The sequence below is a fragment of the Meles meles genome, chromosome 3 (genome assembly GCF_922984935.1).
Source record: "Meles meles chromosome 3, mMelMel3.1 paternal haplotype, whole genome shotgun sequence".
In the NCBI taxonomy this organism is placed as follows: Eukaryota; Metazoa; Chordata; class Mammalia; order Carnivora; family Mustelidae; genus Meles; species Meles meles.
Window position 1 is genome coordinate 64,009,890 of NC_060068.1, and position 16,049 is coordinate 64,025,938.

Genomic DNA, 16,049 nt, shown 5'->3' on the forward strand with positions numbered 1-16,049 from the left:
CGAACAAAAGTATTTTAGTAGCCGTGGGCTTTCATCTCTGAAATTTCATTTAGAGTAGTCAGTTTCCAATACTCACTGGCAGTTACATAGGTGATTGTGCTGGTGGTTAAGGGACTTGGGACTCAAATCACAGGGAAGATCATGTCACATATATCCTGACAGATGAGTTTTTTATCTATTCCAAAGCAAACAAACGTTAGAAAGGCAGGAAGGAAAATAATTCTGTCAGAGAACAGACAGTTTATTTAAAAAATGACATTTTCCCCTACTTCTCCATTACTGATGGATTAATACTGCTGACATTTTGGCATTAAAACTATGCCTATTTGTTAAATTACACTAATAAAAGAGAACAAACAGATCTGTGGTAGAAGTCAGACTGAAGAGAAGCAGATAAAGTCTATAATTTGAAATAATATGGAAAAGTCAGAGTAACCTGACGTATGAAAATGCTAACTACTTTGTGGTATGTTTTCAAGTCCCCTCCCAATCCACTCTACTGTTACGGAAAATTTTCTTGAAGATACAACTCTTCCAGGAAATATGGCTAATTCCTCATTTGCTCGGATAGGCAAAAGACTCTTAGTCACCAGTCATAAGGAAATAAAAGAGTAACACATGAACTAAACACCACTTTGGATGATTAAAAATTCCTGCTCTTGAAAAATAAAGTAGAAATTCCAATAACCCCAATACATGGCTTAAAATATGCATCACTTGTATTAAAAGTTTTTTATTAGATGACAAATGTAACTTACTGTTGTACTTTTGGGTATAATCTTTTAAACTGTGAGAACATATTTATGTGTGTGGCCACTTCCATTAATATTAAGCATGTTCTTACCTGCGCGTGATGGGCAACAGATTGGAGAGTTCGTGTAGGCATTCAGAAAGGAAGTGCCATGGGCTTTCATGAAGTTGAGAAAAGGAAGTTTCACTACCTGACTTCCTGGATAAAATGTTAGCCTTCCATCCTGTAATAAAGAAATTTAATTAATACTGATTGCGTTAGAAAAGAAGAAAATCATTTCCTTTCATTTTAACCATAAAATTGGGAAGTAGAAAAAACTTCAAGATGATTCCAAGGATCTTCAAAAGATAAAACGAGTTTAAAGAGTGTTACCTATATCTAGCTCATAATATTAAGAATTTAATGTTACATGTGGATTCATTTGAATATAGTAAATAAACTAAATGAGTTTCTGGAAAGTTCTTCTGGGGCATGATGGACTGATGGAACAAATATTTATTAAGCATTTACTATGTACCAGGTACTGTGAAAGATCTTGAAATTCAGTGGTGAGAAAAACAGAGTCCCTGGATCCTTGAGGCTTAGTGTGAGAATAAAGCATTAATAATTACAAATTGTGATATGTGCTTTGAAAAAAAACCCTAAATACAGAATAATAAGGGAGATGTACTTTACATAGAGTGAACAGGGAAAGCTTCTCTGGGAAGTGTGAGACCTAAAGGGTAAGAAAGATCCAGCAGTTCTTTAGGCTGGACATAAGTGAAGATGTCAGTGGCTGCCGGATAAATGAACCTGAATATTAGAAGAGGTGTTTGGGCTGGAGATATCCATCTTGGAACTGAAGAACTGTTCTCAGTAAAGAGCAAAGACAGAAAAAAAAATATTTTAGGCCTGGAGTTATATCTATTCTATATTTTCAATATAATTATAAACAAAAATACATTCTTAAAGATGAGTTATTCCAAATCTGGGATATACATAAACCCTTGATATGTCTGAGATTTCCAGATGGATATATAAAGTAGGCTGTTGATTACAGACAGGAATCTGGAGCTTGGAAAGTCTACCCTGGTGAAATCAACATGGGGGTCTTTAGCATATTCATGGTATTTAAACTGTGATAGTGAAAGAAACGTTTCAGGCAGAGAGTAAAAAGGGAGGAAAGAAATGAATTCGAGGAGTCCCAAATAAGAGGAGAAGGTGTCATGGGAAGCTGAGAATGGCTAGCAAGGGAGGAAGATGATAGAGGAGATTGAGCCCCATGATGCTGAGAGAAAATGGTATGTCAAGAAAGGTGACAGGAAATGTCAGCTGTGTTGAGAGGCTACATAAAATAAGAAAATGTATTTAGGTATGGGTATCAATTTCTGTTCTAACCCTTATTCATTCTTTCTTTTTGCTTGCTTTGCAGAAGTTTGTCTAGTCTTTTGATTTGTCTTATCTGGCATTGAACCTTTCCCCTACTAGTGAGCTAGGGCAAGAGTGATTAGGGCCCTAAGTTGATATATGTAAGTTTATATACTATATATATTTATCCAAATATGAATAAGATATAGTATGTATAAATAAGTATATTTATGAATAATATATATAAATAAGTATATTTATGCATAATATATATAACATATATATGTCTGTATATATGGATAAAGAAACCAATCATGTTACTATAGTTAGCAACCAAAATATTTGGTGTTAAAGAGATACAAGAGCAAAAATCAAATTAATAACCTTGTAATCTTAAATTTGAGTTGAAAATATCAACATGATCTAAGGTTTTCTTTTTCTTTCTAATATATGTACTTTCTAGATCTGTCCATTGAAAGGGTCTAAAAGCAATGAAAAATCGGAACACCGAGATTATAGTCTAAACACAGGATAGGACAAGAAATATACAAGTTGGACATAGAAGTCTATCAAAGTAAGCTGCTGAAGATTATTAGGAATGGATCAAAAAAACTTAAGAACAACCTGGAGGGTCTTTCACTAACCAAAATGGGACATTTTTAACATCAATAAGTAAAATGATTGCAAAGAATTTAAACACAAATATATAAAAACCTATGTATTCATACTATCCTGGAAAAAAAAAAAAAACCTCCCAAAATATTTCAGTCATCTTTGGAAGTTCCTAGGATGCTTTGATACACCACCCAAATTACCTTTAGGGATGAAAAAATGCCTCCGCTAACGAGAGTTGCCTTACCCAAAATCCTGCCTCTTTCTGGGAGCAGTGCACAACTAATGGCCATCCCACATTAAGTATAAAGCCCTAGCCCGCTCACCCCAAATGGAAACAGTTCTGAAGCATCAAACTGGTTTGAGAATTACTCATCAAGTCAGCTGGGAGGCTTCTATTGAGATAGTGACAAAACTCAATTTCTCTCTCTTTGCACAATCCTTCCTTCCTTCCTTCCTTTCCCTTTGATCTCAGGAGCACTCCCTAAGGAAATTTTTCATGTTGATCTCCAATACTGCTTGTCCCCTTAATTTAGATAATCGTAAAGATTACTTTGAATAATTTTCTCAACAAGTCCGATGGGCATATCCAGATTATGTAACTTTAATCATCACAGGTTAATCAATGAGAAAGGCAATAGAACACAGTGATTTGTACTCTTTCGGTGCAGACATGCTTAACACCAACAATGTGACCAAAGTAACATCCAGTGATAATAAACCAGTATTGTAACTCATAACCGAACGTTTGTCTAAACAGTAGTGTTTAAATCACGGATAATATTAGAAGTTTCAGGTAATGTTGATACAAGTATTCTTTCGGATGACGTCTTGGCAAAGTTCCAAAGCCTGTTCAAGTTTGCAATTAAACCACAATAACACACACCCACACAATTCACTTGGAACCTGGTGGAGTGAATCAAATTACAATCAACTAACGCACTTGAATCAGCACTAACAGGATTATCAGATACCTGAGTAATTGTTAACTTTCTTCGCTTCTCACCCAAACATGAATTCCTGTAAATTTGTAGTGGGAAATGACCCGTGGGAAGCTAACATGCTTTTATGAACACGCAGAATGTTATTTTTCCCCACAATAGACTCAAACCGGGGTACAGATTTAAAGTGCATTGGTAGTGATAAAATTAGTGGGTCGAGGCCAACATTTAAAAAAAAATGCAAAAGTGCAGTCAGATACATTGTAGTTACTAGATTATTGTTTTATATGTACGTAGTTTATGGGTGTATGCGGGGCCTCAAAACAAAATGCATTATTACTTTGCATCGGGATAGGATAAGTTTGGCAGTTTCAGATTCTGCTCCTCAAAGCCTGCAGCACAGGAAAAGCTGGGGGCCGGTTGCTAGTCTCGAGTGGGACACCCACTTTCTTGCTTCTCGGTACTTACGAAGGAGTCGCTCACGACTAGCACCACGTTGGGTGCAGCGGACCGAACCCGAGCAGCTTCTCCTCTCTGTCCACCTATCCCGGGGTCTGGTGATGCCAGCACCGAGGCTGCGACCACAGACACCCACAGGAGCAGCATCGCAAGAAACCCTCGGCGCTCTGCCCGCCGCCTGCCTCGGACCGCCTCTGGAAAGAGGGCGGGGATCACACTCTCCTACCGCTTTTCCCACAGAACTACAATTCCCAGCAGGCTGGGCGTAGGCACATGCGCAAAGGGGGGAATTCCCGGCCTTAACTCACGTTAAGACCTTTTAAGCAAATACCGAGCGAACTAAAAACTCTGTCACTCGCAGTCACGTGAACGATGTCTGGTGAATGCGCATGCGCTCGGACTCCAGCCTTGGCGTTTGGAGGAGAAGCAGCTATCCCAGGTGCGTTAGGGTCACTGTATCTTTTGCAGAAGTTGGAGCCAATACGGGGTTGAAATGGTACCTACAGAGAGAGAGGGTAAGGGGCCAGGGCTGGTCATTTTGTGCCGCGCAAGCATGGCCGAGTATTAGGACCGTGAACTGGGCAATGATGAGGTGGCAGCGCGTCTGTCACTTAAGTTAGGTGGGGCGGTTCTTTGTGGGGCCTCTGGCTGGACCGTCTCAGGTGCAATGTGGATTCGGGGGGCTCCTCGAATACATTTCCCCAAAGAAATTTCTAGCCTGCCTCATCTTACTGTCAGTGCAGGAAGGGTTTATCGTGCTCCGGTGGAGTGAGGAACGGGGCCTAGTGAGTTTCATGTTCTAGGAAGAGCTTAGGTGCATCTTGTCCGCGGAGTGCAAAGGAGAGAAACCGAACAGGCTCCTAGGGGAAGACGTACTGAGCTGTGTGATGAGTTCGGTTAATTGACAGGTTCAGAATATCATTGTTTTGCTGCAGAAAAATCACTGCTCCCACTTGACTGTTGAGCTGCTTTGGAGAGTTCTGGAAGAAGCCGATTTCTGTCCCAGAGCCAAGTTCTCATTTCATTATCATAGTTTCAGACATATAATTTGTTCATCACGTTAGTCATGTGAATATTTTGACAGGAAAAGGAGTTGCTGTAACCTAACATAAAATCAACTCAGTTCTAATACTTTCTGAATTCCTTACTTTGACCATTTTGCAGATAGGAAAACCGAGACTTGGGCAGGTTAAATAATTTACCCAAGATTACACAAGGACCCAGTCTGAGCAGGACTTTAACTTTAGTAGTCTGTGCCCTAAACTTACTACAGTTCTCTGTCCCTAGTTGATAATAGCATTTTATGATATTCTGATGAGCTTAAACTCTTAGTGTAGACAAATTCTTAATCAAGAAACATATTAAAGCTCTTTGTGAGGATTCAAATATATGAACAATAGTTCCCGATCACAAGGAACTTAAACTCCACTGAAACAAAGCTAACATACCTGACATTGCAGCCTTATAGCATGGGAGATAATATAGATAAGCTACGTCGTGATCAGGATATGATTCAAAAATTTGTTTTGAGTTAATTTGGAGTGTGGAAATCATTTCACCGTAGAAACACTGTTAGCTGACTTTTAGATTTGTGAAGGTAGGCCCAACTTTGTGGTGTGCTACTATTTCTGTGAACTATGTTTACTCTCTTTGGCTTTGTTTTCACAGGGCTTGTATTCTCAGTTCCCAGTCAGAATGACAGGAACACATCTTTTTCCCCCCTTCTCTTTCTCTTTGGCATGTCAGTGCAAGCAGGTGCTGCAGTGATTTGGAGGAAGATAGGTATTTTAAGACCCCAGAGACATAACACTGGAAGAATTTAAGGGGCTTCTGGTCCTACTACCCATCTGACATTGAGTTTGTCCTACAACATTCCTCCCAAGTGAATGGTCCAGTATGTGCTTTTTAATCTCTAGGGATGGGCATGTACTTCCTTTGAGTAGTCCATTCCACATTTGCCATGCCTGATTATTAAAAGTTCTTATTCTGAGCTGAGGTCAGCCTCCCTCTACTTTTAATCATTCATTGGTCCCTTTCTCTTTATTTTTATGCGAGTAATCTCCCCTTTTCAACAACCCTTTTTGCCTCCTCCTCCTCCTCCAGTTTTTTTTCCCCCTCCCAAGGCTTTCCCAATTTCTTTTGTTAATTATATAATTGCAGGTTTCTTCATTGTTTTTGTCACTCTTTTCTGGACATAAAGCATTTTTGCTAATCATTATCTGAAAAGGTACTTTTGAGGTGTGTTTGTGTGTATCTTTATGTTTGTTCATGCCTATGTATGTATTGCATTGAGAGTAGGCACTTTATTCCATGTACATTTAAATCATCAACCAAGGATTTGTATGTTAGAGATTGCTTCCTTTTGTGAGATACTTAACTGCAGTTTAGAAAGATCTTCAATTGAAAGGTCTTGGTATAGATTTTGATTCTTTAGAGTTCTTTTAATGTCCAGTATATCCACAGCACTATATTCTGCTTTAAGAGAGGGAGGCTAAATGCGAAGTTAGTGACTATGTGGAAGAAATTCAGTGTTGTCTTTACCAGCTGTGATTCTGTGAATATTTGTTGATTATCTGCAATGTACTAGACACTGCAGGAAATAAAAGAGAATAATAGAAGTAGTCTTTGCTCCTAAGGAACTTCCAGTGTAGTTGTGGGAAACAAACACACTCACACCCTTATAAATTTAATAACAGTATAAAAGACATTAAAAATATAGCTAATTGCCAAATATACAAAAAGAAAATCAGAACATCCCAAATTATACTTTGGAAAACTCTGATGCGGCTTCAAAATGTTAATTGCCATTGATTAACATAAATATTCCATAGTAACATACGTTTTAGAAATGCTAGGTTAAACTATCTTTGGATCTTTAGGACTCCTCAGAGCTTTTAGAGTGCTCATATACATTTAGAACGACTTTAGAAGAGAGTGAGATATATAATGTGAAATATTCACAAAAGTACTAGATGGTGTGCTAATACCTTTAAGCATGTTATTATTTCTTGGAATGCTTTTTGGAAATATTGGTTTAAATTGAAAGTGTTAGAAGCTCAGACCAGGTAGATTCATCTGAGAAGGCACTATGCTTGACACTTGAATTTGGCTTTCAGTTATATGTACCATTTGAGTAGATAGAAGCAGTGTGAACAGGCTGAATAAGAGAGGCAAAAAGGTAAAGTGGAAAGTAGTGGGGGACAGTGAAAAAAAGTTGTGTAAGCTGATACTCAAAAAGAGAGTCTTCCTTTCTCGGTTTGCAAATTGAGAACTACTGCATTTTGGCAGTGGGGAAGCTGAATGTTTAAAGTAGGCTTTGGAAGCTGGACAATGAGCCATTTTTTGAGTCCTTATTACTCTAGTGTTGAACATGTAAGGAACTCCAAAGATACAGTACATTTGTTTAGGGTTTTATTGACTTGAGAGACAGGACATATCAATATAGCATGGTAAAAAATATCGATTAAGTTTAAATTGAATAACTCAACTAATGTTCCATTGGTTCAGAGGCTGGAATGGTCTCTTTTACAGGATTTGCTCTGGAATGTTTTTCACGTAATTAAAAGAGGGTACTTGTGTGTGATGATAGCCATCTTTTGAAGAACACTGGCAAGAAGGTTACTACTTGAGAGATTAAGGAAGGCGGGATTGGGGATTGTAAATGTGTAGAGAAAGTTTGTAGTAACCACGTGGATTGGAAATAGAGAGAAAAAAGTAGTGAAGTTATCGAGAGGGTGGCAGTAGATAAGGAGAATGGAACTACAGTTGACCCTTGAACAATGTGGTTGTTAGGGGTGCTGACCCCCCCCCCCATGCAGCCAACAATCCACATGTAACTCTTACTCCTTAAAAAGCTAATTACTAATAGCCCTCTGTTGACCAGAAGCCTTACAGATAACAGAGAGTTAATACATTATTTTCTATGTTATATGTATTATATATTGTATTCTTAGAATAAAGTAAGCTAGAGAAAAGAAAAGGTTATTAAGAAAATCCTAAGGAAAAGAAAATACATTTACAGTACATTTATAGTCCAGAAAATACATTTATTGACAAAAATCCATGTATAAGTGGACCTCAAGCCCATGTTGTGTGAGGGTCAACTGTGTCTTATGTTCAGGCACTCCATTTATGTGGATATCAAGTAAGTGATATAATCTTCACTTTACCAGTGAGGAAATAGGCTTGGAGTAGTAAAGTAAGGTGTCCAAATTCCGATTGTACTTGAACCTAGATGTATCTGATTCCTAAGCACATTCTGAACATGTTCAAGTTTTGGCTTGGTGGGTGGGTATGGCAGAGCGAAGGGGCTGACAAAACCTGGGGTGTTTTTTAAGAACAGAGTTGAAGTGACTAATTACCATCGGGTTGGTTTGGGGCTTAAAAAAGTTAGTGTAAATGAATAGAGTCAGTTTTTTTACTTTCATTTTACCTTCCCTCCAAACAAGGGTAACCTTGTTTTAACTTTTATTGTACTTTCTTAAACATTATTTGGATCACAGTATTGTTTTTTCCACTGAGGCATTTTATTTGCACGTAAGTATTACATCCCTAGGAAAAAAAATCCCAGGATTTTCCCTCCTGTGTATTTTCATCTTGCTTCTTCATGGTCCATCATGCTAACTGAGGTGGTCAGCACAGTGAAACCCATCTGGCAGGATAGGAGCAGATTATTTTGCCATTCTTCTACATCATTGAGTTGTATATCAAATCTGGAGCTGATCACTCCATACTTGTTTAACCTGCCCCTGGGATCACAGCAATTTTTCCAGGTCTGTGACCATCAGTGATTTCAAATTTGCCAGTGTCACCATGCTTCAGCATTTTGGTTTAGAAACTGGCTGATGACTTGGGAGCATGGCCTAGGAAGAACCTGGTGATTGCCTCTCTTTTCTGCATTGTTAATGAACTTGAGAACATCTGCCAGTACATTCGCATGCACCATTATGGCAGCATGGAAAGATGATAGAAAGGTACTTTTTTCCTTAACAGTTGGACCCTTTTCTCTGGAACTAACCATTCTATTTAAGTATACTGCCAGTGCATGTTTTAGTCCAGTAAACTCACTTTCTCTTTTTTGTCCATCCCTACCTGCTTCATTTAAATTCTGTTCATTTCCTAGTTTAAGTGGCATTGCTATTTTTTTATAAGATTTTTAAAAAGATTTTATTTATTTATTTGACAGAGAGAGAGAGAGATCACAAGTAGGCAGAGAGAGAGGGGAAAGCAGGCTCTGTGCTGAGCAGAGAGCCTGATGCGGGGCTCTATCCCAGGACCCTAAGATCATGACCTGAGCCGAAGGCAGAGGCTTAAACCACTGAGCCACCCAGGCGCCCCGGCATTGCTATTTTTTTATTCAGTTTTTTGAAACTGCTTCCATTCTCTCCATGAAGCATTCTAGATTAATTTTGTTTGACAGAATTTATTCCAGAGATCTCATCAAAAGATACTTAGGATTATATTATGTAGAATTTGTGTTAATATTTCAGATGGTTATTTAGCTGGGTTTTTGACGTTTAAAGAAAGTTTTCTCTCTTTTCAATAGATTATAAATTAATCTAGTTACATGATGTGGTCAACATTTTACATATTTATTATATTTACATATTTATAATTCTTTTTAAAGAATTAAAACAGATCTGTTTAAAACAGATTCACTTTAGTGTATTTAGGCTGCAAATAGCGAGTAAATAAGTACTGTTGATTGTCCTTAATTCATAACAAAGTAGCATAGAAATAGTTGATACCCTTTTTTGGCTCTCTCTTTTTTTTTTATATTGAAGTTTATGTATTTTGAGTTTCTGGAATTTTTTGGAACTTTTTCTGATTACTTATGGAAGTTCCTTTTATTATCTGAGGCTATGGGAACACAGACCGATTTGGAAATTTTAGGAAAAAAAAAAAAGATGAAAAATTGTACCTAATTATTTCTTGTGTTTTAAATTGTGATTGTGAAAATTAAACCTGAATCTGATATGTTAATAAATTCACTGAGTTTTGGGCTGTTTATCATGCTTTTTATTTGCCTGTCTCATATTTTCCTTGATTTAGATGAATAATGGTTAAGGAACAATCTGAAATTCAATTCAAAAAGAAGAAAGAAGATAATAGGTAAAAGGTAAGTGTCTAGAATCCTAAGTAATAGGTAATTGGAGTCTGCTTTTACTTAGTAATTGTTTTTACCAGTTCATTTCAGAAGAAGGGTGTGCTGGTGTAGGTTGTTAATGCCAGACTATAGGTCGTCAAACAACACCTTTAGACTTTTGTTATTAGATTTAAATATACCATATTTTGCTTTTGGTAGTTAACTTCCATTGTTATTATTGCTATTATTATTTATATTGTTGGGGTTTTTTTGCTTTGTGGAGTCTTTGTATCTACACAACAGAATGTAACTTAAGGTTCCATAGCTTTAGCTGGGGCGTGTAGGACGTAGTAATTCATCCATCTACATTTGTTACTTTCGCAAGTTATCATTTTGGCATTGTGTGTCACTTTCTATCTTTTTTTTAAGTGCAGTTGTTGCTACTTTTTATGCTTGCTGTGTTGCATAAAAACCCTTTTTGTTTAGTAGTAGAAATCCTTTCACTGAGTTGAAAGTGCAAACTGGGGTTTCTGGGTAGCTCAGTCAGTTAAGTGTCTTCCTTTGGTTCAGGTCATGATCCTGGAGTCCTGGGATCAACCGGGCATCTGACTCCCCACTCAGTGGGGAGTCTGCTTCTCCCTCTGCCCCTTCCTCTGCTTGTGCTCTCGCTCACTCTCTCTCAAATAAATAAATAAGTAAATAAAATCTTCAAAGAAAATGCACAAAATAAGTGCTCTTATTGAAAAAAAAAATGACATGGGGCACCTGGGTGACTCAGTGGGTTAAAGCCTCTGCCTTCAGCTCAGGTCGTGATCCCCGGGTCCTGGGATTGAGCCACACATCGGGCTCTCTGCTCTGCAGGGCGCCTGCTTCCTCCTCTCTCTCTCCCTCTGCCTGCCTCTCTGCCTACTTGTGATCTCTACCTGTCAAATAAATAAATAAAATCTTAAAAAAAAAAAGAAAAAAATGACTCAAAATCGAGGAGAATCTGGGGATATCTGGGGAAAGTGGGTGGGGCTGTGGGAGAACATTAAGGACACTTGTAAAAGAGCTTGATTTTTCTTTGAAATGCTGGAAATGCTTGCAATAGAGAGAAGTGTCCCAAAGAGAGGTGTATCATTTTTGTTTGTAGGTTTTTGCTCTATGAAAGGAAGTGAGTTTGACGATACCTGGTAGGTTAGTACATAGGAAAGCTATGTTTAGAAAGTAAATGAAAGAGCCTCTCTCTTCTCCACTCCATCTCCCAAAATAGGAAGAAGTTTTAGAGCTAGAAAGGGGCAGATTATTTTGTCTTTTCAAAAATTAGTTAATCCCCTAAAACCGATCTGTCTCTATGTATCTATATTGTCTGTTTCTGTATCCATATATTTCTTGTTGTATAATTCTTAGGTGTAGAGGGAGGGCCTAAGTGCTAGCCTCTTATGCTAAATGCCAAATCAAATGAAGAAGTAGTAGGAGGGGAAGAATAGAAGATCCCACTGCAGCAAGGGTAATTGCCATTACAGGTGGAGACATCTGGGGATATGGAAGGGTGTTGAACATTATTAGTTGGTTACCAAGGAAAGAATGGAGTTTATCTATTGTGGTCTTTAAAAGTACTTTATGTAGAGGCATTTAACAGCTCTGTTTTTGCTGCTGTATTTAAGTCTACACCTGTCTGTGCATCTTTTTTTTTCCTTAATGACTTTTTTTTTTTTTAGATTTTATTTATTTGTCAGAGAGAGAGAGCATGCACAAGGGGGAGGTGGGGGGGGGCGGGGAAGGCAGGCAGAGGGAGAAGCAGGCTCCTCACTGAGCAAGGAGCCCAACCAGAGACCTGATCCCAGGACTCTGGGATCATGACCTGAGCCGAAGGCAGGCTTTTAACTGACTGAGCCACCCAGGCATCCCTGTATGTCTGACTTTTACCATCTTTTGTAGTCTAGTGTTCTCATTTATCCAGTGAGCTTCATTTTCTTCTGTTTTCAGCAAGTCTCTTCTGCTTCACTGAGCCCACATTTCTCCTTGAATCCTCTGCATGCCAGGTTCATTCCTGTTTCTCTGTCTTAGTTGTTTCCGACTGGAGCAGTTTTCCTTCTTCCCTCCATTCTTAAATCCTGTCTTCTGGTATTTCCTCATTACCTCACACCATACTTCTTTCCTCCTTGAAACATCTCTTGCAGTTGTACTCATTATCCTTAGTTCAGCATTTGGTTCTCTAATGGCTCGTATGTCTTAGGTTTGGTTTAAATTATATTCTTTAGAGCAGGAGACTTCTTTTCTATTTCTTTTATGTCTTATGAAGTGCATGGCTTGGGGCTTGCATGTATAGTTGGTGTTGACTAGTTCTGCCTTGTTTGAATGTGCTTCCACTCAAATCCTGGGTGATAAAGATGGTGATCTTTCTTTTCACAAATCTGAATTCTTGTTTGTTTTTGCTTGGTCATGTCTTGAAACTGTGTTTGTTCTTTTTTAACTTAATTTTTCCCCTTGGATGTCTTTTTTTATCCCTTTCTATTGGTCCAGATTAGTTGTCACCATAATTTTTAAAAAATATTTTATTTATTTATTTGACAGAGAGACAGTGAGAGAGGGGACACAAGCAGGGGGAGTAGGAGAGGGAGAAGAAGGCTTCTGCTGAGCAGGGAGCCTGACTTGGGACTTGATCCCAGGACCCTGGGATCATGACCTGAGCTGAAGGCAGACACTTAACGACTGAGCCACCCAGGGACCCCAGTTGTTATCATTGTTGATTTTTTATTTCTCTTCTTTGTAGTCTACAGATTTATCTACCCAAGATAACTTTGGTGTGAGAAAATTTAATTTGAAATCAGCATTGAAATTTGGTGCCTGCTCATCAGTTTGTAAGCTACCAAAAAAAAAAAAAAAAAATCCAGACGTTTGCACCTATAAATTTATACGAAGATAATTTCAGGTAAGAGAATAATTTCTAAAATAAGAGCATATGAACTGTGCAGCTTTAACTGTATAATTAATGTAACTAAGCAAAAAGTTACTTTTTTGCCTATTTAAGGAATCTGATTGTAGCTGCAAATAAATTGATTTTATATATCAATTTTTTATTATTTTGAATCTTTAAGTCAAAACACTTATTATTATTACTATTATTATTTTATTTCCCTACTTTTAAAAAAAATTTTTATTTATTTGACAGACAGAAATTACAAGTAGGCAGAGAGGCAGGCAGAGAGAGAGAGGAGGAAGCATGTTCCCTACTGAGCAGAGAGCCCAATGTGGGGCTGGATCCCAGGACCCTGGGATCATGACCTGAGCTGTAGGCAGACACTTAACGACTGAGCCACCCAGGGACCCCAGTTGTTATCATTGTTGATTTTTTATTTCTCTTCTTTGTAGTCTACAGATTTATCTACCCAAGATAACTTTGGTGTGAGAAAATTTAATTTGAAATCAGCATTGAAATTTAGTGCCTGCTCATCAGAGGCTTTAACCCCCTGAGCCACCTAGGCACCCCTTTCCCTACTTTCTTAAACTTCTTTGATCTGCCCTTGTACCTCAGCCTCTTTGGGTGTAAAAGACATCAGTACACTGAGTCAGCAAGCCATCTTCTTGGTTCATTTTGCTGCCATGAATGTCTGCAGTCAAGAATGGATTAAAATTTACCCAGATTTGTTTTCTGATGAGATTAGAATTCAATGAAGTTGTCAAAAAATACAAGTGTCTCTTGTTTTCACCATTGAGGTGTGATTGAATTTGACTTGTTTACTGGTAAATCAGAATAAGTTGTAAAATCTTACATTAGTTTATTTAACATAGCTTAAGTTCAATGAAGAAATGCTTTGTCTACCAATTGAAATATCTTCTTATGGTAGAAATTAGTACATAATCCTCTAGCATATTCATCGCCTTCATTTAAGTGTAAACTTTGCATTTATTTCTCTTCGAAGAATACAGTATTGCTATAACTTGACAGTGGCCTTTGCTGTGAACAAAGTTAATATCCTGATTTATATTTTATAGAAACCGCATTAAAGCAGATTGCTTTCTTATGCTCTTACATCAAAGTTACTGAAATTAATTCGTGTTAGTGTTTTTACTTTGTGATTTGGGCTTATTCTACTAAAACTTGCTTTGTGTAGAACTAGATTGTGATTGATATGTGTTTTGAATCCTAGTCTTTTAGATCATCTACTATATGAACAATGAGTATAACTCAAATACAACCGACTTTCAACAAATATTTATTAACGTATACAGTTAGATACTCGGTCTTGGCAGTACAGCAGTTCGCAATAACAACCACAGACAAAAGGCCCTGCCTACATGGCACTCACATACTAGTGGCTTTGGGAAAAAGAAAATAAAGAAAATAAGTAAAATACATAGTGTAGAAGATGCTAAATGTTAGGGAGTGTTTAAGAGAATATTGTGTAGTTGGGTTTGGGGGGGGGAGAAGGGTTGAAATTTTTTTTTTTTTTTTTTTTTTTTTAGATTTTTTGTTTTATTTATTTGATAGAGATCACAAGTAGATAGAGAGGCAGGCAGAGAGAGAGAGAGAGGGAAGCAGGCTCCCTGCCGAGCAGAGAGCCCGATGCGGGACTCGATCCCAGGACCCTGAGATCATGACCTGAGCCGAAGGCAGCGGCTTAACCCACTGAGCCACCCAGGCGCCCCTGAAATTTTAAGTAGTGTGACCAGCCAAGGTTTCACTGAGCAAGTGACATTTGATTAAAAATTTGAAGAGGTGAGGGAATACAGTATAGGGATCTGAGAGTGGAAAGAGTATTCCAGGTAGAAGGAATTACATGTGCATTTTTCAGAGAGTTAAGTTTGTTGGTATTATTGTAGGTTCACTCAAGCTTTTTATTTCCACAGAATGTCTAGCAAGGAAGTAAAAACTGCTCTAAAAAGTGCTAGAGATGCAATCAGAAACAAAGAATACAAAGAAGCTTTGAAACATTGTAAGGTAACTGATATATTTTTTTATTCCACAGTAAAATTATGTTACCCATTTACAAGCATTATGGATTTGTAACATGTGTATCATTTATTGTCTCAACATTAATGAAAGTGGTTAGATTATTTAGTAGACCATTAGAGCGGTTGTGCTAGGATAAACTGCACTGGCCATATGCAAAGTCACACTCTCAAAATATGAATATCAGGTATCTTTTGATAGGGTGTATTATGGAGCACTACTGTATCATAAAGTTTTCTTTCTTAATGGTATGTTGACACAGTCATTCTGTTTGGTTTGTGAATGGGAGCTCATGATTCTAAAGCTCCTCTGTAAGGTGCTGAGGGGAATGTCCCTGTCCAGAGGGAGAAATTGAATGTGCAGGAGAGAGAGTGTAGGGGTAGGAGTGAGAAAGGATTGGATCCTGAGCTTGAAGTGGAGTTTTCTTTTTCTTTCTTTTTAAGATTTATTTATTTATTTGACAGAGATCACAAGTAGACAGAGAGAGGGGAGGAAGCAGGCTGAGCAGAGAGCCCGATGCGGGGCTCGATCCCAGGACTCTGAGATCATGACCTAAGCCAAAGGCAGAGGCTTTAACCCACTGAGCCACCCAGGCGGCCAGAAGTGGAGTTTTCGATACTTTTTCCATCTTAGCGGGGGGGAAGATAGGTGTAAATACTGTCAGATTTGTAGATTTGGGGGTATGAAGAGAGGAATGTTCCCCTCTGATGTCTTCTATTTTCTTAGTAAAGCATAAGCTGAGAGTGGAGGAAAAATTGTATAGGAGGTTTGAGATAAAAGAAGGTATGAAGTAGTTGTTATTTAACTTACTAGTGGGGATTGAAAGGACTGCCAGGCCCTAATGAATGTCCATCTGAAGTTTCATGTTATTGAAGTGAAATCAGTGAACTGAGTTGTGTGGTTTCTCCTGTCATGTTC

The 16,049-nt window shown here is 38.0% G+C and overlaps 2 protein-coding genes across 8 annotated transcripts in view; one reads left to right on the forward strand and one right to left on the reverse strand.

Moving 5' to 3' along the window:
- Nucleotides 1-4,293, reverse strand: part of ARSK (arylsulfatase family member K) — a 51,550-nt gene extending 47,257 nt beyond the window's left edge. For all 4 annotated transcript variants that reach the window (XR_006817682.1, XR_006817683.1, XM_045999314.1 and 1 more), the window contains exons 1-2: nucleotides 4,120-4,293; nucleotides 845-974 (exon numbers count right to left, since the gene is read on the reverse strand). Coding sequence is in view for 2 of the 4 variants with exons in the window: in XM_045999314.1 (XP_045855270.1) it covers nucleotides 845-974; nucleotides 4,120-4,257 (268 nt within the window). In the remaining 2 variants the exon portion in view is untranslated. The remainder of the gene's footprint in view (nucleotides 1-844; nucleotides 975-4,119) is intronic.
- A 217-nt stretch (nucleotides 4,294-4,510) lies between these two features.
- The window catches only part of TTC37 (tetratricopeptide repeat domain 37), an 80,614-nt gene continuing 69,075 nt past the window's right edge, over nucleotides 4,511-16,049 (forward strand). The window contains exons 1-4 of one of the 4 annotated variants that reach the window (XM_045999310.1): nucleotides 4,511-4,549; nucleotides 10,162-10,228; nucleotides 12,951-13,109; nucleotides 15,029-15,119. In XM_045999310.1, the coding sequence (XP_045855266.1) occupies nucleotides 15,030-15,119 (90 nt within the window). In that variant the 5' untranslated portion in view covers nucleotides 4,511-4,549; nucleotides 10,162-10,228; nucleotides 12,951-13,109; nucleotide 15,029. Of the gene's footprint in view, nucleotides 4,550-9,064; nucleotides 9,084-10,161; nucleotides 10,229-12,950; nucleotides 13,110-15,028; nucleotides 15,120-16,049 lie in introns of those variants that run through there. The other 3 variants (XM_045999309.1, XM_045999312.1, XM_045999311.1) reach the window with 3 other exon arrangements.